Below are 21146 nucleotides of genomic sequence, written 5' to 3'. Positions count from 1 at the left end.
TGTCTCTGTCTGTCCCTCCCCCTTTCTCTCTCACTCTCACAGAAACACGCACACACACACACACGTGCCACGCTTGTTTGTTTTGTTTGTTACCTGTAGTTTGGTTTATAATAGTTGTTTGTTTGATTGAGTTTCATTGATTTACTTGATGTTGCTTTGTTAAATAAATTCTATTATACTTTAAAAGTCGTTGTTTGTGATCACTGTGAATTTGCTTTGTGACTTAGGCTGGGTGAAAGGGCTTTGTGTTCGGATTTCACACCTTCAATTAAATACCGATTATTAATTATTAACGATATTAGTATTTAATTAACTAATTTTGAGACTGATATTTTGTAATATTTTGGTTGTTCCCTGTTTACAGGGTGGTGCCCCAGGTTTATTAAACACAGTTTAATAACAATTATTGATTTAGATTAATAATTAAATAAACTTAATTATTAAATTTATTTTGACAATCAAATTTTACGTCATAAAACCCCAACATAACCGTTGGTCAGGTATTCGCTCCTGAATATCCCCAACAGCTCAGTGTAATTTTTTAACACAGAGCTGTCTCAAAACGTCCAAATAATTTATCGCATAAAGTAATTCAATTTCAGGTATTACAGAAGTGAGGTTGAATACCAATAACATTTTATGAGGCAGAAACTGGCCTTCTAACTCTCTGTCCTTGGCTCCCGACTGTCACATCTTATATTGTTGCTTCAATAAATATGTTTTGCTAATGGATCTGGCAGTTAGTTTTAAATAGTTATTTCCCCCTATGCTGTTCAGGCATTAGGTGGTTTTATATTCAGTTTATGGCAGAGGGTCTGTTGACCCTTTGTGGGCTCGGGTGACTGACCTTTTTTTGTTCTTTAAACCAGATTAGACTATTTCTCTTATCCTCTTTTAAAAAAAAAAAAGTTAGATTTAGATCAAAAATATGAAATCTGCAATAGACGAATATGGCAGCAGTCATTCTGTTTTAATAACCTTATCTAATCCCATTTGTGATATGAGAACTTGTGGGAGTATGGCCTTATTTGATCCAATAATAAATAAAAGGTTACACTGCTCAAACAGCAGCACAGTAAAATGAATGTAAGATTTTCCTGCATTATGAGTGTCAGACTTATTTTATAAGCTTTTAATGTCGGCCTTTTCATGCCTTTATTTAACCGAAAGGAGACAAAGGACGATCCAAGGACCCTCAGCTTAGAAGACCAACATTTTTGATGAAACACTGTCTTACTCTTTGCTTACTTATTTCTATATTTTCAGAATAAATCTCCAACATTGGCTGCAAAAAGAACATCATTGTGTGACAACAAAACCAAAAAAGAAATCCCTACAAAATGTGCCATATTGTGCAAGAGGTGAACACATTGAGCAATGTATTTGTTTAAAATTGCAGGGCCCCCCTGTGATAACTCTGGGCCACCAATAGGGGTCCTGCACTCCACTTTGGGAATAACTGGTCTGAGGGATGTTTTTTTTGTATACTGTAGCTACCTGTGCAAATTATGTAAATGCTAGTGTAAAAGGGTGCATTTTTCATGTACTGTTAAGCAGTTTGAGTAGCCGGATCACATAAAATCTCTGGATTTTCATAAATTGGTTTCCTACCTTTAAATAGGTATGGGTAGTTGCGTCCATCTGAGCCCAGGAAGAAGAGCTTCTTTGGCTTGGTCTTAGTGGGCAGAATGGTGATGGTGTTGCCGACACTCTGTATGGTGACAGCATCTGATGCCGACACTTCGCCTGGAAGAGCCATCTCTGTCGTGGTCATGGACACCAAACGAGGACTAATTTCATCAAGATGAAGCAGATAGCTTGCTCGCTTCTGAGCACGCTGCTGCAGGCTCAACATGATCTGATCAAAACACACAAGTCGTGTCAAGCTTCCAAAAAGTTTTGCATAGAATCTACCTTAAGTGACTGTAAGTGAAAATGTATAAAAAATAAAGAAACTGCAGTCTATGTGGGTTGGTTCTTTTGATGTAGTCATTGCTTTATATTCATTTAAGAGGAGTTCAAACAGACAGATAAACACACCTGCTTGAAGGGGAGCCAGCTGCTGGCAGGACTTGCAGGGTTTGATGGGTTCCTCAGGCGCTCTAGCGCAGATGCAATGGCATCACCATAAGTCTTCTGGAACCATGTTTCATGTGGGGTCTCTGCTGGAGCAGCTGTAATGCTGCAGACGTGATCCAAGGCAAAAACTACTGGACGCATAAGGGCAGAGTGCTTCTCACGCATTATGGCGATCTTTTCATCCCTGTGGCACAACAGAGGTTAATACAGCATTGCATACTCAGCAGGAATCCTTGAATGGTAAACTAAGATACAATTCTCAGGAGTGCATACGTACAGGCTTCACACTGACTGTGTAAGCTGAAAAAAAAAGAAGCTTTGTACACAGGGCAAACAGAGTGGCTTGGCCTGTGACAATCCACATGAGAGCAGTATACTAAAATCACACTTGGCTTCCTTTAATGTCATGTCTTATGAGAAACTAAGACTACACAACAATGGTTTAAATTTTTTATTTTTTTTTTTCCAATTATGGGTTTATATTCTAAAACACTTTTCCTGAATCCCAAAGCCCAGCCACAACCGTAGACTAACCTGGCTTGCAAACACCTAAGAAATGGATATATCGAAATACAGAAAGTTCTTCACAGGCAAAAGTCCTTTTCTTCTAGTTTATATTCTCCTACAAATGTACGTATTTATTTTAAAACACATGATGCCTTATAACATCGCATGACCAAATGTATTCTGTGGCAAGAATTTGTGAACCAAAACAAACTGTCTATCATTAAACATTTTAAAAATATTTAACTTTGAATGAGCTCACTTAAAATGCATGTTGCAGCTCTTTGATTTGCTTCGATGATATCTTCTTTAAATCTGCAAGCATTAACTAATAGTCCTTTTCAGATATACAGTAGACAGGCAAGACTCACCTGCGGAGTGTGTTGTTGTTCTGCACCCTCTTGACCTCATCCTCGAGCTGTTGGATCCTACGCAGGACATGCATGTGTTGCTGTTGTAATACACCCAGCCACAGTTCATCCCACAGTAAGGTCACTCTGCGTAGCTCTCCAACTAGCTGCTGGACCTAATCACCATAGAGGACTTGTTAGCAGAAGCTTCGCAGCTAAAAGACTTCAGCAAAAAAAATCAGATGCAATGAAAATCACTGCAAGTTTCAGCATGTTCGGGTGGATAAATTTGACTTCATGAAACCTTAAAGTAAAGACAAATAACCAGGATTTCTTTACCGATTTCTTCACATCTAGATTCATTCATATAGGATGGGTCCAATTATTGTTATTGGTCTCATCAAACATAATATCTGGAGTGAGTATTTATAGATGTATAGATAGAAGAGAACAGACGTCCAACAATTTATCCTCGCTACCCTAAACAAGCCTCTGGACGGGTACGCAGAGAGCAACTAGACCAGGGTCCTCAATCGGCGCCGCCCCCAAACTGTTATTCCTTCACTATGGCCCCAAATCTGATCAGAATCCGATTTAACTGACTGTCCACATTACAAATTGCAAGTGTCCATATTGACGTGATCCAATCTACATTGGTTTCTATGGTAACAGGTTACGCCCAGCAAAAACAACAGTAAAATGGATGACAGAGAAGTGTGATTATTTCTGACCCAAACAAGTTTACAGAGCAGTCTGTCTGTGTGCTTGTTTTACTACGTTTGTTTTGATTCCAGCTGGTTTTTTTGCACTGACCAAAGTTAACTTCCGGCCCGCCGGACCGACGTCATTGTTGTTCCTGTTGATGGTGTCGCATTGCGAGTGACACAGAACACATTGAAGCAACAGATTGTCAGACTGAGTCGTTTTTCCAGTTGTAAGGGGCTGATTTACGAAGATCTCAATTTAAAGAGTAGCCTACCAAATTGTGTGTTCACACCAAAAGATTACCCGTTTGGTTGGTGGGTGTTTTACCGGTGATCTAAGAAAATGTGCGACTACTGGGTCGGACTAAAATAGCTCTACTGACTTTCTAATGCTTCTATTCAAGCAACTCTCGAAACTCTCATTTCTCTTGACAAGATCCAGTCAATGATCTTGAATAATTGATAATAATCCGTGTGTGATTGTTTTCTCTTAGTTTTGTTCTTGGCATGTTTTAATTGTAATTGTAATTGTAGTATCTCGATATCACATGTCAATTGAGGAAAACTTTAATGATTTTCAAGGCTTAAATAAAGAGTTTTAATAAAGATAACGGTCCTACCTGAAGCACCATAGTAGGGTTTGCAAAGGACAGTTTCTCCACAATCTTGCTGTAACAATCCTGCATCATGGCTTGGTCCTGACTGGAGCAGAAGGTAGGCAGCTCTTCAGGAGCTCCTACTTGCCCGCAGTTATCGAGCTGCTCCTCCCCCACCCCATCCAGGCCTTCTCCCTGAATGTTACCCAAGAATGTGGGCAGAGCTGAAGGCAATTTGCTCCCTGTGAAAATATTAAATTAGCAGAACTTTAGCTTTTACAGTTCTAGTGGTATAAGTACTTATTATAAATTCTTAATAAGACATGTTTAAGGAAATGGCAGGCTTTTAAAGCCAACTTTAAGATATTGAAGAATACCTGCGTTATGAGCCTCCCCTCCAAGAGATAGGGAGCCCACAATTGCAGGGTAGAGGATGAGATGTGGGGAGTCCTGAGCCACTCGACATAGCAGGCTGCATATGCTCTGTCGAATGTATGCTTCTGGATGGTTGAGACGTGAAAAAAGCTGGGGGATGATACCTAAGGAGGAGGTGTGGTGAAAGATGGTTGTCATAAAGAGGTGTAGGACATGACAGTTAATACAAAAGGTATACTTACTAGAGTGCATCTGCTATCTGGTATCCATGTTGTCATATTCTCATACATTTATCTGTCTAACCAGAAGACAATCAAATCTAAACTAAACATTTTCCAGCGGTTAACAAGCTTCTGTGTCTTCTACTTTTTCCCCCCTCTCTTTTCATCTGGAAAAATAATTGCAAAAACAACTAGTGCAAAGTTGAGTGAGGAAATTTAAGTTGAAACTTATATTTCAAACCTATTATTGTACTCAAATGAGAGCAACAAATTGCAATGTATCAACTTTATTGCAATACAGGAACCAGCTGTTTTCTGATAATAATTACGAGTTTAAATTGATCTTTTCAAACAGATATATGATTGCAATTTGAGCTAATAGCATTGTAGCTATAGCTTTATTCTCTTTTCTCAAATTGTTAGTTGGATTGTTTGTAACCAGTGCAAACATGGAAAATAAAGTCCAGATGATAATTGATTAGTTCCTGCAACATTCATGTGTGGTAGCTTTTTTTTGCAACATAACATACCCCTCCAGGGTGCTGTTGGGGTCGATGCTAAGCCCAGCTCAAGCCTTTCCCTCAGTTCACCAGCATGCTTCACCAGCAGACGTAGAAGACGTAGGGTTGCCATGACAATCAAATCATCATTGCTTTGTTTGCTATTGTGATACGACAGCAAAAGTTTAGGGTCATCCTCATCAATAGGAGCCTAAAACACAAACACAGACAACATACTCTCAATATTGAGGACCGAAGAGAAGGCTTCTATTACTCTCAGTCCTAGTCTTCCACAGCAACATATAACTTTAAAGTAATTACATCTTACCTGTCCAGCATTGAGCTTGAGGAAGGTAAAGTAGGCCTGGCAGGACACCCTGTAGAGGCCAAAGATGCGACCCACCACCCGTCTCCAAACCTGTATTAGACCATCTGTTACAGACTGGCCTGCCTCCCCTAGCCATGGGCATGAGCCAGTAAGATGCCGCCAGATCAAGTCCACCATGTCATCTTCATCGTCTTCCTGCTGTAGAGCCATGTCTTCATCCTGGCACAAAAGAAAAGATCAATCAAGGCAATCTGCACAAGCAGTGGAAACGAAACCCTTGGACAGATAAAATAAGCATATTTATGCTTTTCACTGTTAAGACTTTCAGACAAACTTAAAGGATTAATTTTTGGAACAGAGCAGTTTTTTTTAATAAACCAAAATTATGTACAGCTTAAACACACGCTGTCAAAAAACACTCAAAAAAGAATTATTACTCAGAGCAGAATACAGAACACAAGGTTATTAATGGATAAATTATCTTTAAAGCAGAACTTCAAAAAGGTAGCAAAAGCAAATGATCCAAACTTGAAATGAAGCTTCATTTTGGCTTCTATTTCTGTAAGATCTATATGAACACACAGCTAATGAAACTGTCTGCTGTTTGCTAAAAAAGAAAATAATATGAACTAAAAAATGCTCCCTAAATAAAACATTTCCCTTTCTGGTGTAACAAAATTGTCGGCCATCTATTTTTCTTGTATGGGCGCTTTTTGAGTTTTGCTAACAGAGGGAAAGAGACAAGGTGAAGAGGAACAGACTGAGATGAGAAATAGGAAAACTGACAGCTTAAAAAGAAAGAGTGAAAAAAACCCCCAAAAAAACACACTACCTGTATGCCAGTAGGTCGACACATTGCCTGTCCAAGAATGCTAAAGATGATATCTTTGTCTTTTTCACTGGTAGCTGCTGGCAGCAGCTCCTCAATCTCTTTCTTTTCTCCAGGAAGAAGAGGTAATCCCTCCCCTTGGCTTGAGAGAAAAACATAAACCAGAAGGCAATGTCCTTTATTAATGGATGATGGGCCTAGACACAAAAAATGAGTCTAATCCATCACCATCACCAACACCAGCATCAAACCTTACAGTGGAGTTAAAACAAATCTGAAAAAAAATTAAATTAGAATATAATATCTTTTGAAAGAGTTCACTGTACAAGATCATACATGTGAAGCTACAGGGATTGTACACAGCTCAAAAAATAAATAAAGGGAACACTCAAACAACAATGTAATTCCAAGTCAATCACACTTCTGTGAAATCAAACTGTCCACTTAAGAAGCAACACTGATTGACAATCAATTTCACATACTGTTGTGCAAATCGAATAGGCAACAGGTGGAAATGATGGGAAATTAGCAAGACACCCCCAATAAAGAAATGGGGTGCCATTTCTTTGGGGGGACCGCACAGCCCTCCATGTGATGCTAGAGGTAGCCTGACTGCCATTAGGTACCGAGATGAGATCCTTAGACCCCTTGTGAGACCATATGCTGGTGCAGTTGGCCCTGGGTTACTCCTAATGCAAGACAATGCTAGACTTCATGTGGCTGGAGTGTGTCAGCAGTTCCTGCAAGATGAAGGCATTGATTCTATGGACCGCCCATTTCCCAGACCTGAATCCAATTGCGCACATCTGGGACATCATGTCTCACTCCATCCACCAACGCCACAATGCACAAAGTGTCCAAGAGTTGGCGTATGCTTTAGTTCAGGTCTGGGAGGAGATCCTTCAGGAGATCATCCGCCACCTCATCAGGAGCATGCCCAGGCATTGTAGGGAGGTCATACAGAATAAGAATACTTACTCTTTCAGATCTAGGATGTGTTCTGATGTTATTTTAGTCTTTTTGTTTTACATATGAAGCTCTTTTCTTTGTTAACAGACACCGATATTGGTACACTTACCTAGCATTATCCACCACTTTCCTGCCCCAACGGTAGGCCCAGCTGGCCAGGGCTGCCCAGGCCTTGGCCATCTCTGGAGCCAAGCTGACAGAAAGCTGATAGAGTTGACCCAACACAAAGTCTGGTTCCCCGACCCCCACACTAACTGCACAGGGAAAACCACCAACATTAAAATGGAGCTGAATTTCAATTTACAGCTCCTCTATTCTCCGTTTAAATGTAAAAACCTTAATATTCTGTGACAATGTCAAGTAAATAACTTGTTAATTCAAATGTCAATGAATGTAAACGTTTTTTATGTGTACAGTATGTCTATATTTGTCTGGAGTAAAGTATTGTCTTTGTGAGTGTAAAAACTACCAAAAGACCTTGAAGATAAAATATTACCTGAAATTTCAGCACTGATCTGGGGAATACCCTGGACTTCAAGAGGAAGCTCCAGAAGAGCAGATATAATCTGGGTCAGGGGTGACATGCCTGCTGTATTTGATGAGTTAACTGCTCCTGTCTTCTTTAACACCTTGACCAAAAAGTAAATCAATTATCACATATAATTGTGTTAGTTTATATAAAATAAAAAAGGACAACCCATTGAAAACTTGGTCTCAAGGAATACAATATAATAAGAAAACAGCATTTTGTTTCATTATTTCTGCCTGACAGAGACAGTTTGTTATATTGCAGGAATTCCCAAGAGGTAATAAGTGAATATCCACAAATCGTAGATCTTAATGTTTCACAACTGTTTAAGAAAGCATACTTAGGTTGACTTAGTGTTTCAGTAATATTCATTAAATGTTAAAAAGATAGATCACTTTTCCAGGCATCATAAATTGTGCTAAACATAACTTACTCTCAGGATTACTTTTGAAAACATTTACATTTAGACCAAATTCAAGGTAGAGAAGTAATTAAAAGTGCGCATGCCTGTTTAAGCTGAGGTGTCAAGTCTTTCCAGTCAGCCAACAGCCATTTGCAGAGTGTCAGCAGTGAGCGGCATGCAGCACCTTCATTCTTTCCAACATGGCAGTAGGACAGAGCCGCTCTGCTCAGCATCTCCATGGCTGTCATGGACTGGCCTGTGGACGGAGACATTACTTAAAGAACACTGCAGACAGTATTCTCTGCAACATTTCCAGAACACTTTATACATACAGGTCAATTAGGAATCTTTTCAATGAAAGTGTCAGCTGGGAACACTTTTGTCTTTGTCAGCTAACGTGCTAATGTGTTACCAGTGTGCTTGTCTATGCTAAAAAAATCCTATTCCACACATAGTTGTGTATGCGTGTGTTTGACTGTGAGGATTAATTATATGCGACAATTATTATGCTACTGTTATTTTGCTTTATGTCACTGCTGCTCAGGACAGATATACCTGCAATTCTGTACTTTGGCCATGAAAGCATAGATACTTCTTTATACTTAATGGTAGTTTACAGTTTCTGAATATTCCCTGGTGCTCACCTGCAGTTCTTAGGACTTTGGCCCTTTCCATCTGCAACTCTGGTCCCCATTTTTCCCCCACAGTGCCCTTCAGGGTGAGACTCCTCAAGGATTTGCTCAATTCGTCCTGCTGCTCCTCCTCTTGTGTCACATCAGTGCACTGGCTGAGCAGGCGCGATGCGAGAGCAATGTTGCCTTTTTTCCGAGCAAATTTGACAGCAGTCAAACAAAGCTCTGTTAGGTGGCCATCAATGGAGGAAGAGTAACCTGGATAAAAACATCTCAGAATTCAGAGTCTAATCGTTCAATTGGCCCAGACTTGGGCCACCTTAGAAAAAAAATATACCGTAAATTCCGTACTATTGAGCGCACCTGGATATAAGCCGCACCGGCTAAAAATAAGCAAATAAATGTATTTGTACATATATAAGCCGCACTTGATTATAAGCCGCAGGTGTCCACGTTATAACAAGAGCTATTTACACAGACGTAGGCTACCGGTAACATCCGCAAATACTGTAGCGTCCATACGGACGTTAAAGGACGACGAGAGCGTTCAAATAATAACTTTTAATAACCCGATCACTGTCGGCCGTGACCACGCCGTTTACAGCAGAGAACAACACATAACTTGCCCTAACAATCCAACTCTCTCCCCCAGCGTTCTCTCATACAGCCACTCAACACGTTCTCGCTGGTGCATTCACTGACTCTCCACATAATCGGAATTATGAACACATTATCAACTACTGACTTTACAACATGAACCGTTACAATACGAAGCCTAGCCGACGGTGTCTGTAACACGGCTGATGAAAAAGATGACCGTAATATATTTCACAAGAAAAAGTCCATCCATTCACTGCCTCAGAATGACTTCATTACTCACTTCCTCAGTCTCTGTTGTCGCTGTCAGTGTCATCTTAACGTGCAGCAGCTCTGTTAGCTTCTTTGACAGCCAGGTCGATCGCCTTTAACTTGAAAGCTGCATCATATGTATTTCTCTGTGTGTTTTCCATCATGAGGGTGCGTGCATGAAGCGCAAAATGACTGATATTAAGATCCGACGTGACGAAGTCAAATGTTTTTGCGGCAGAAGCTCATTGTCCCCCATAAAAAATCCATGCATTAGCCGCACCGGAGTAGAAGCCGCAGTGCTCGAAGTGTGAGAAAAAAGTAGCGGCTTATAGTCCGGAATTTACGGTACATGCTACTATCAATAAGAATGTGCAGAGTTTCTGATAAGGTTAAACAAACTTGTGATGATGTGATTTTGCATGTAGAAATAGAAGGCAGCAAAAAAATTAAGCCACACTGAGCAGTTACATGAAAAGGAGCAGACTAAATCCACAAAAAGATCTACGTAAACTACTTATTTAACCATGCAAAGCTGTAAAGAGGTAAAACACTACTTATGTCCTGAATGAAGAGCAATAATAACCCTATTAAACTTTTAGATAATTACCTTTGACTTTGTGGAGGAGTTGCCTCTGGAATATGGTGTATCTAAGGGCCTGGAGGAAAGGCTGTACATCCTGTTGTTTACAAGAGCTCAGCGCCTCACTGGACAAAGGAATCACACAGTCCTGAGAAGAAAAAAAAGGTCAGTTTCTTTGGGAAGTTTTTTTATGAAGAGGAAGAAAAACCAAAAGCGCGTTGAATCAAATCTGCAGCAAGCAGGTAAATTCAGCGTTTGTAGTTTTGTATTCAAAGACCTAAAAACGGACATTGTTCTCGTTTTCTCTCGCTCTCTCTGATCCCCGCAAAGTATAAAGTCCCAGACTTTCTGTTTTCTGTGAGAAATAGCCTACTGTGTATCAACACACTCCTAAAAGTAATCCTCAAGGAATCACGACATTAGCATAACAGTGAGTCAATTTGTTTAAACTTTAATGAACAGCTGGGATGGAGAGCTGCTCAGAAGCCAGTCAGCTGTCTGCCAATTCTCAGTTGCAACTGTGATGGAAAACAGAGTCCACTTCCTTTCCTCATGGCTGTGTGGATTTTTTTTTATTCTTTAAATGTGTACACACTATATGACCATTAGCAAATAAATTTTATTTTGAAAATGTTCAGATGTTATTACTGGCAGTGCTACCTGTTTTTACTTACTGTACTTATTTCCTGAAACAACTGCAACTTTCTTGTGGCAGCTTTGGTTCAAATAAATGACTGGAGGTTTGTTTCACTATTGAAAGCATTGACGTTTTACATACGAGAGAATGTGAATTTATGACATTGTATTGTTTTAAAACACATGGCATCCAAAGGCATACAACTATAACATTCTTTGACAATCCCAGTCAAGTGTCTTTTGTCCAAATCACTTAAAACCACAAAAAAAAAAAAAAAACAAGAAATAAGGATGGCTAGTGCATTTTCATACTACAAGTCAAATATGGGTGTACATACTTCTTGTCCAGTGAGTGTGTTCTCAAGGGTGACAGTACAGTGGAGCTGCAAGGTAGGCAAGCTGGGCAGGGCATCAGATAGAGTGAGGGTTGACAAGCGAAGAGGACCCAAACAGATTCGTCCAGTCTGTTTCAGGCAACGCACCAATATACTGCAACACGAAATCACAATTACCAGGTTATAATAGAAAGAGCAAACAAAGTTTCACATCAGATGGTTTCAATGAATTGAAGAATGACCTTTGGAAGCCTACATGTTCCAAGAGAATCAGACATTCAAACCCACCTAGACCTTTTAATGGCAAGGTGCAAAAAGGAGAATGTGTCAAGATTTACATTTGTTGTTTCTCTCGTAGCGTTTGTTCATGTTTCCATCAAAGTGAAACACATTGACTGACAGATTTTGTAAATGTGTGGTATTAATCTATAAAATAACATAAAAGGGACAGAGAATCAAAGAATGCAGCTGTGTACCACCTGGAACTCATAACTTATCAGGACCAGATTGGCATTGATGAATGAATACTTACTCTGGACTGGCTGTGGTCTTTGGCTGCTGTTGCTGTTCACTGGCTTTCGCCATGGCACTAACTGCACTACGAAGGAGCTGCACTTCAACAGCTTTCTGTAGCTCAGTTGGATCCGGACTTATGAAGGGAAGGAGCCTCTTAAGATCTGACACAGAGTAAAATAAATGGAGAGATGTATAGCAAGTATTATCTAAAACATGCACATAAACACCATAAAACTTCAATAATTATCCCTGGCTTTTTTGCTACAAACAATTAATCTAACCTTTCTATATTTAGCATAGGTACATAGTACACATCCTCTTTGGTCTGTCAAACAAAAGGTTACCAAAGAAAAGAAAAAAAACAAAAACTGTTAACACCATGTATGTAAAACCAATATGAATTTGATCACAGAAAGACAGCATATCTAGACTAACCTGCCACACTAAAGAGAGTATAGAGAGTAAAAGCTAGACAATCACTTTGAAGTGTTACAATGGCCAGACATGTTGGCCTAAATTGCTGTCCAAGCACATCAGTAGTTGTTTAGTTTGTTCTTTACTGCATTGGATAAATTTACTTTACTTTATAAATGGAGAAAAAGATGCAGGTTAGCATTTTTATTTTAACCTTCATTTCCACCGATAAAGCTGCACAAGCACAACATCTCAAAGCCCCACATACAATACATTAGTGCGTTTATCACTTTTCCTTTATCTAGATCAACATGAATGGGGCTCAATGGGGATGCGTCTTACTGTTGCTTCTCCTGATAAGTGTTAGGCAAACTTAATTGGCAGCATTCAATTCAACTGTTTTCTCTGTGCAGCTGTGGCATCACATATATGTGCCATGGTGTCTCATTAAACGTTTATAAAGAAAGAGCATCACTGTCGCAAAAAAACAGAAACAATCATGTGAACTTGCACCTACTTTGAGCGGCCTTTATTTGTGATAAGCTGCACTTACCTATTGAAAGGGATTTGGTGCTTTTATTGGGATCTGCTTTTAATTGACAATATACTGTGATATACTGATGAACTGTAGTAAGCTTAAAATTAAGGTGTTGTGAACACTGTCCAAAGGGTGGCTAACACTGTCAGTGATCTCACCCCCCATTACATTTAATTAAAAAATGATAAGCACGTTTCTGTCTTGGTGGACACAAATTTATATGTAAATTTAAATTTATAACTGCCTTTTAAACCATTAAAATGAAAATGCTGTGAACACTGTCCAAAGGGTGTCTGTCAATGTCAGTGATCATTATTTTTCAATACATTACATAACAAATGATTAGCATGATTCTTTCTTGGTGGACAAAAGATTATAACCATCTTTTAAAACATTAAGTTGGAGTGAATAACACTTTTAGGGAATTTCAAAAGAATTTGAGGATCAGGAGTCTATCCTACACAAGTCTTACCTAGCTTGTCCTTGGTGTTGGAGAGCAAGCTGTAGTCCTCTCCGGGTAGCAGCTCCAGCTGAACCCCACACTCCTCTAGATCACCATCCTCAAAGCTGCTAAGAGCCTGGATGTAGTTGAAATCTGTACTTAAGTTGATGCTAACTGGATTGGTTGAGTTCTGTTTGATGGCTTGGATGGTTGCTTGCCACTCCTTGACAGATGCCCAATCACAGAGTGCCACATAGCACTGACACGCTTTGTTGGCCAGGAAGTTGATCACCTCGGGAGGACACTCATTGGATTTAAGTAGCACTGTCTTCTTGATGTCACCTTCAAAGAGGAAGAATCAACAACACTGCCCATCAGACAAAAATAAAAACTGAGCCTCATCTTCAACCAGACCACACGAATACACAAAATTAACTGCTAAAACACTAATTAGTGCTAAGCCTACAAAGACACCAGAATGAACCTCAAATGATAAATATATACTTCTTTCAACATAAAAATGTGTTACATACAGTATCTAGTGATGTCTTCAACTACTTAGCAATATTGGGATAAGCACACAGGCCATTTTTCAACTCACATCAGCTGTACCGACTACTCTATCTGTATGAGTTTTTCTTCATTTAAAGTATATTTAAACAGAAACATCTCAGTCAGACTAAGAATCTCTTTAAGAAGAGTTTCCTGCCCAAGACACAAAGTAAAATACAATAAAAATCCTGTTGATGTTCAATTATATTAAATACATGACAGCCAAATGCAGGGAGCAAAGAACATAATGTATATATAGCTGAACAACGTTTAACTCACTCAATTATCATGTGGTTTTAACTAAGCATAAAATCCAGTGTATAAGACGCACTTTTAATACCTACTTTTTCCATCTTAAAAGTTGGCTGCATCTTATACACCCGTGTAAAAAATATAGCAGCATAAAAAAGGAGTCCATCTAATTTGATCAAGATTATCGTTGGAAAGAGAATCAGGAAGCTTCAGAATGTGTAGCCCTGTCTGGCTACACATTTTTATACATAAATTTGAGTGAATGATGACATTGTGTGTTCGTTAAAATTGTTACATGTGGCATGTGGAAAATATAGAGCAAAACAATTTTGACAACATTACCATCACTCTTATTACAAAAGGGGTCATATATTTCATTTTGACAGGACTGTAGGGCAAATACAAGAGGTTCCAGTCTTGTTAAATTTATCGAGATAATAATATTTGCTGGTTACCATTGCTGGTGTGTTTGGGACTACTTGTGTTGCTGGAGAATTTGAGCAGACAGCATTCAGGGCTTTTGATGCTGCAATCCATCCCTGTAACTGCTGATAGCTGATCTTGATACTCCACAGATGCCTTTTCAAACCTACACACAAAAACTATTTAGTACAGGACAACAAAATAAATGAACGAAAGACACATGAAGGTGAATTCAGTGGAGAATTTAGCTGAATTGTGAGGATGTCTGAAATAGGATGTGCTACTAACCGTCCCTCAGCTTGCAGTGCAACTGATGACAGCCAGCTTAGACTCCTTCCAGTAGTAAGGAGACTCCAGGCTGACAGGCCCTGGATGGCTTCGGGACAGCGCAGTTCACACAAAGCCTCCACCAGCAATGTCAAAGGAACCTCCAGCTCGGGACCCTGCCATAAGCATAAAACAGACAGAAAAAATAATACAGTTCAATTACAAAATAAATGTATGTTATTGAAAAAAATCCACCATTAGAGAGCCAACAGAGCTTTATTTTTGCTTTCTAAAATGTAGCAGCCGATCATTAAAATGTCTGTGTGTAAATGTGTATGCAGCAGATTTCTACATAGTGCCAAGGTTACTCATTAGAAGGTTAAATCTATCAGAGCATTTGCACTAACCTGGCTGCTGCTGTTCTTGATCTCTGAAAGCAGGTCAAATCCATGACGAATGGTTACTGCAGGCTGACCAGAGAGAAGACCAACCCTCATTAGTGCCAGGCGGATCCTTGTCAGCCAGTCTTGGCATGTTTGCCGGTTAGTATAGAAGAATGTCCTGATGCCCTAAGAAACAAACAAGAAACAGTTCATCATATTCACTCAATCAATGACCTTGATACCCATAAATCAAAAACCAGCAGTAAGCCTGAAGCTTTGATTTGCACACCTTTGGTGGAGCAGTGAGAGCATTTGCACAGCCCTCATAAGCATTGTACATGAGTTTTTCCAGGTTCTCCAGGTATTGAAGAAGCAGAGCAAGACGAAGTTGGTTAGAATGGTGACCATCCCCATCACCCCCAGTACCAGCCCAAGCTCCAACATCCTGTTCTGCATTCAGACTGTGGGCAGCCAGACTCCGGATCATACCTGTATGACAGGTATGTATAGAAAAAATGGTGGAAGGTTAGGAAGCACTGTTATACTACAGGTTAACATGCTGAACAAAAACTGTTACATCAGTGGTGTGTGTCAAAAAGGGGTATTTGAGGCATGACATACAGATGCAAACATGTAAACCTATTTGCAAATGCTGCTGTAAAGGATTGCTGCAAACAAAGTTTCTTTGTATCCTTTATACAATGACTATCTATTTTGAGATGCTCCATACAGATGTCTACATTTTCAATCAAAATCAAATTAAACTCTCCATTAACAATTAACTAAAAGAAGTCTTTTCACCTTCAATGGTCTGGAAGGTGTCTTGAGCTCGGCCGAGTGGTGTTCTGAGTTTGGACATTACAGTAAACTGTGCAGCCTCCCACACTGCCCACTGCCACAGCACTGTCTCGGTTTTCAACAGGGCATGTGGTACTACATCCAGCCTGTTACCATCAGCGCCTCCTCGGCCATTCCGTTTCTCCAGCCGCTGGCAGCTGTAGTATAGACGCTCCAGCCAGGGATCCTTGCTGTGGATACAAAACTGTGAAGCTTAGAAGGTCTTCTTACAGTATGAAATAGTTCAGAGACTTGAACAACTTATGGTATAAATTAAAAGGATAAATGGCATTCTGCTATAATACACAAACCAGGACTTAGTGTGTATAATCAAAGCTCACCAAAATAGGTAAAAAGACAGTAAAAAAAAGCCTTTTTGTAAGAGAACTAAGATCCTACTAAACTAATTATGGGGGAAAGGCTATGTTTATTAATAATGTTATTCATTCTTCCTCCATTTGCTCCCCATTGTCACAATGTAATAGGGTAACAGTTTGTTTCCAGCTGATAACTTTGCTACAGTGACAGTTACCCTCCTCGGTGCAGGACTCCATATAGGATAAAGCTGATGAGATCGCTGAAGTCCTGGGGGTGGAATGTGCTGCTTGATGCTCTACTCATATGGTTGCGGATAGCCATTGAGATCTCCCTCATCTTATGTTGGCTGTGATTACTGGAGACGAGACAAAAGAAATGAAGCTTGAGATGAATAAGGCTTTTTTGGAAAAAAACTGACCTAGAGCCCCGGTCAAACAAGAGAAAATATTAACAATCAAACTGCATTACCTTTTTTTTCTAAAACATTAAATTACCTACTCTGCTTACTACTACTAGACTGCTAGTATATTACGCTGTATGTACAAGAGTTGAGTCATTCCAAATTAAAAGTGTTATATAAAGTACATGCAATAAGTAGACATTTAATAAGGAGAGAACAGATCCATTTTATTCCTGATGCCCTACAAAGATAGGTAGAAGTCTCACCTCAAAGCTACATCAAGGGGGATCATCCTGAGAAGCTTTCCATAGGCCTGCCTTACCCTCACTGCGGAGTGGACCAACTGGACTCTGCACACATCCACACACCTTTTGGAAAGCCAGACACAGAGTAGAATTTATTAAACAAATAACTACCTACACATCATATTTATAAACTTTAACAAAATGGTTTAAGTTTTTAGGTGCTGTTGTGTTCACCTCTGCAGGAGCTCAGTAGACAGTGATGTAGAGAGAATCTGTAAACTGTGGCAAGTCTGAAGGCAGATACTTTGATCTTCATTCAGAGCTACCATGTGAAAACAAGAGGAACAACTTTTAACAGCAGTACTGATAAAGAACTGAATAAAACAAAGCAATCCTCAGGCCTGCAAAGCCAGTGACAAACACAAGATACACATTTCTTTGTTGAAAATATTTGGCAGGTTAGACTCACCATTAGCCAGCAGGCCCCTGCAAAACTTGTGGAATGAGGGCAGGGAGAAGAGAGGGCAATAGGTGTCTGACTTCTTCATAAGTACAGAGATTTCTTGAGCCCAGGTCACCAACAGTCTCCTAACAGAAAAAAAAACTTTTTTTTGTGAGTTTACATTATATTTCGACACCTGCTCATCCAAGAGTATTTACTGTTGGATGAGTAAAATAGGTGTGTGTCATAGTAAGGAAGAGGAACAAAAATAACCTGGCCTCGTAGTACAGGTGCTCCTTAACCAGAAGACTGCCCAGAAGGCTTAAGAGTGTGCTGAAATGTTTCTTAGTTGCTGTGGTCACAGTGCTGATGACAGCGCCATCAAACAAGGAGGGAGATGATGAAGACAGACTGGACGATATGAAGTGATCATGTCTAGAAAAACAGAAGACATTTAGAGAGGTCACTGGAAAGCAGGCACAAAAACTTCAAAAGTGTTATTCATTGCCTTTTGTAAAGTAAGGACTATCAATGTGACCCATTAAAGTTTTTTGCTGACATATTTCATGTCACTAAGTATTTGATCACTTATTAATTTTTAATATAGATGAGGTTTCCATGTAAAGTGTCATCAAGATTGTATGTGGATTGAGTTTTCCAGTCTGAACACAAAAAGCAACATGAGATCTGACTTTTCCAAATATAATTCAAACCACATACGTAGGTTGTTTCAAATTCCTACTGATCCGACTAAAACTGAATGTCTCGGTCGCTTCAATGTGTCTCCTGCGTCACTCTAGACGTGACAGTATCAAAAAATAACAATGATCTAGATCCAGCAAGCCGAAGTTAACTTTGGTCAGTAAAAGAAAACAGCAAGAATCAAAACAAACGTAGTAAAAACAAGCCCACGGAGAGACTGCTACACAAGATTGTTTGCATCAGAAATAAATCACACTTCTCATCCAATTGGCTGTTGTTTTTGCTGGGCGTTAACTGTCACCATATAAATCAATGTGGATCAGACCATTCTAAAACGGACAGGCAGATCAGATCTGGTCACTTGCAATTTGTAATGTGGACAGTCAGTCAGTTAAAATCGGATTCTGATCAGATTTTGGGGGGGGGGGGGGACTGATTTGGTCGGCAGTCTGAACAAAGCCTTGTACACTGGACTATATTACTACTGTATTACCACTACCAACAATAAGTTAGGGATATTGTGAGGTCCTCAGTGGGTTTCATACATAAGGGGTTTGTTTCACTTCAGTCATTTTTGGGATAGGGTGATTTTTGGGTTTTCCCTGTAATGGTTTCACTGTGTACAGTGAGCCTTAGATATTGGGGCCAAGACCAAAAAAATACAAAAAGACAACCCTTTTCAATGGGGCATCAATTTCAACATTCTAGGGGTATAAAAAGCTGGGGTTGTCAGTAAGTTATTCCCAGTTCATCATTCAAGCAGCCATTTACACACAACGTGAACTGAACGGACGAGCAGCGCCACCTGGCCATAGTGCGCATTCAGGTCGGCAGCAAATGTCAAATGTTGCTTGTGAACTTGGTGCGTCTCAAAGTGTCATCAGCAGACTTGCAGCAAGACAGAACTACGTCTTGGAGTGGAGACCCAGGAGTGGAGCCCAACGAGGATGGACCGCAATGATGAACAGTACCTAAGGACCTATGCTCTCAGACACCGTTATGCTACTGCCATATAGCAGCAGGCTGGTTTACGAGAAGTGAGGAATAATAGGGTTTCCAGACAAACCATTCACAACTGACTCCACCCCTTCGCTTGAATGCCAGACAACCGTTGCAAGTGACTCCACTGACACCAAGACACCGCCGTGGCAGTTTGTAGTGGGCACAAGACCATGTGACCTGGCCAATGTAGCAGTTGTCTACCACCCTGTTTACTGACGAGTGTCGAGTCACCTTGCACAGAAATTATGGTGGTCAGCGTTGCTAGAGAAGGCAAGGTGAGCGATATGCTGAGGTCAATAGGTTATACTACTCCTCCCAAGATGGCGCCATTGTGTGGCTGGCCGTCTACCTCTCCTACCTTTTCTGTGTATTGTCCTGTTTTTATCACTTTTATATCATAAAGTGTCATCTCTACTGGTGTATGATCACCTGTGTCTTTTAAAAATCCGCAATCTGGTGGTAAAACTGCCAATCCAAGAATTTAATGGTCAGACAAAGCCAAGGCTGCCTTTTCTGGCGTCTGTACCCTCTTTACCTATGGCTTCTACCTGCTCGGTTTCCACAAAACAGCCGTCGCAGAAGACCAAGACAAGAGAGGTGGAGTAACATGCCGGCTGATAGCTCACCTGGCCTCATCTACCACATTCAACTTCGCTATCCACCATTTGATCTCTCCGGGGAGTACATCTGCTACAACATCGAAGGATCTGTGGACTACTCCTACCGGTGGCTGCTTCCGGCTGGACAATTGTTTGTGGTGGAGTTTCTAAGACCTGTGCTGTGTGCTGTTGTCCATCGCGCCCCAAAATATAATAAGGATTTTATAAATGAATTTTCGATGTTTCTGGCAGACATTCAAATATGATAAGCTTTTGATTTGTGGGGATTTTAATGTTCATGACTGTTTCCCATCGGAAAAACTTGCCACTGATTTTAAGAATCCACTGGCAACTTTTAACTTGACTCAATCTGTGGATAAACCAACCCACCTTCTTGGGCAAACCTTGGATCTAGTTACCGTAAATTCCGGACTATAAGCCGCTACTTTTTTCTCACACTTCGAGCACTGCGGCTTCTACTCCGATGCGGCTAATGCATGGATTTTTTTATGGGGGACAATGAGCTTCTGCCGCAAAAACATTTGACTTCGTCACGTCGGATCTTAATATCAGTCATTTTGCGCTTCATGCACGCACCCTCATGATGGAAAACACACGGAGAAATGCATATGATGCAGCTTTCAAGTTAAAGGCGATCGACCTGGCTGTCAAAGAAGCTAACAGAGCTGCTGCACGTTAAGATGACACTGACAGCGACAACAGAGACTGAGGAAGTGAGTAATGAAGTCATTCTGAGGCAGTGAATGGATGGACTTTTTCTTGTGAAATATATTACGGTCATCTTTTTCATCAGCCGTGTTACAGACACCGTCGGCTAGGCTTCGTATTGTAACGGTTCATGTTGTAAAGTCAGTAGTTGATAATGTGTTCATAATTCCGATTATGTGGAGAGTCAGTGAATGCACCAGCGAGAACGTGTTGAGTGGCTGTATGAGAGAACGCTGGGGGAGAGAGTTGGATTGTTACGGCAAGTTATGTGTTGCTCTCTGCTGTAAACGGCGTGGTCACGGCCGACAGTGATCGGGTTATTAAGTTATTATTTGAACGCTCTCGTCGTCCTTTAACGTCCGTACAGACGCTACAGTATTTGCGGATGTTACCGGTAGCCTACGTCTGTGTAAATAGCTCTTGTTATAGCGTGGACACCTGCGGCTTATAATCAAGTGCGGCTTATATATGTACAAATACATTTATTTACTTATTTTTAGCCGGTGCGGCTTATATCCAGGTGCGCTCAATAGTACGGAATTTACGGTATCTCACTTGGGTTGTCAGTCTCCCACAAAGAGATTTCTGAGACTGCAATCTCATTTCATTTCCCTATTGTTTTTGACCTGCTCCATCAACATCCAACAGCGGCGCATCATCACTTCC

The 21146-nt window shown here is 40.3% G+C and overlaps 2 protein-coding genes across 2 annotated transcripts in view; one reads left to right on the top strand and one right to left on the bottom strand.

Moving 5' to 3' along the window:
• elof1 (elongation factor 1) overlaps positions 1–21146 on the top strand; it is a 383117-nt gene that overhangs the window by 64818 nt on the left and 297153 nt on the right. The window lies entirely within an intron of this gene.
• smg1 (SMG1 nonsense mediated mRNA decay associated PI3K related kinase) overlaps positions 1–21146 on the bottom strand; it is a 77550-nt gene that overhangs the window by 30452 nt on the left and 25952 nt on the right. The window contains exons 15-40 of the mRNA XM_079366815.1: positions 17722–17883; positions 17476–17594; positions 17241–17328; positions 17028–17129; positions 16576–16716; positions 16008–16234; positions 15496–15695; positions 15231–15392; positions 14845–14999; positions 14589–14722; positions 13360–13671; positions 11952–12096; positions 11423–11573; positions 10476–10596; positions 9032–9277; positions 8492–8643; positions 7952–8084; positions 7565–7709; positions 6490–6628; positions 5658–5876; positions 5360–5540; positions 4611–4772; positions 4258–4475; positions 2955–3109; positions 2041–2263; positions 1612–1858 (exon numbers count right to left, since the gene is read on the bottom strand). Of these exons, the coding sequence (XP_079222941.1) occupies positions 1612–1858; positions 2041–2263; positions 2955–3109; positions 4258–4475; positions 4611–4772; positions 5360–5540; positions 5658–5876; positions 6490–6628; positions 7565–7709; positions 7952–8084; positions 8492–8643; positions 9032–9277; positions 10476–10596; positions 11423–11573; positions 11952–12096; positions 13360–13671; positions 14589–14722; positions 14845–14999; positions 15231–15392; positions 15496–15695; positions 16008–16234; positions 16576–16716; positions 17028–17129; positions 17241–17328; positions 17476–17594; positions 17722–17883 (4439 nt within the window). The remainder of the gene's footprint in view (positions 1–1611; positions 1859–2040; positions 2264–2954; positions 3110–4257; positions 4476–4610; positions 4773–5359; positions 5541–5657; positions 5877–6489; positions 6629–7564; positions 7710–7951; positions 8085–8491; positions 8644–9031; positions 9278–10475; positions 10597–11422; positions 11574–11951; positions 12097–13359; positions 13672–14588; positions 14723–14844; positions 15000–15230; positions 15393–15495; positions 15696–16007; positions 16235–16575; positions 16717–17027; positions 17130–17240; positions 17329–17475; positions 17595–17721; positions 17884–21146) is intronic.

The sequence above is a fragment of the Symphodus melops genome, assembly GCF_947650265.1.
Source record: "Symphodus melops genome assembly, chromosome: 17".
Lineage (NCBI taxonomy): Eukaryota > Metazoa > Chordata > Actinopteri > Labriformes > Labridae > Symphodus > Symphodus melops.
The sequence above is the reverse complement of the archived record's forward strand: the minus strand, read 5'-3'. Positions and strand labels throughout refer to the sequence as shown.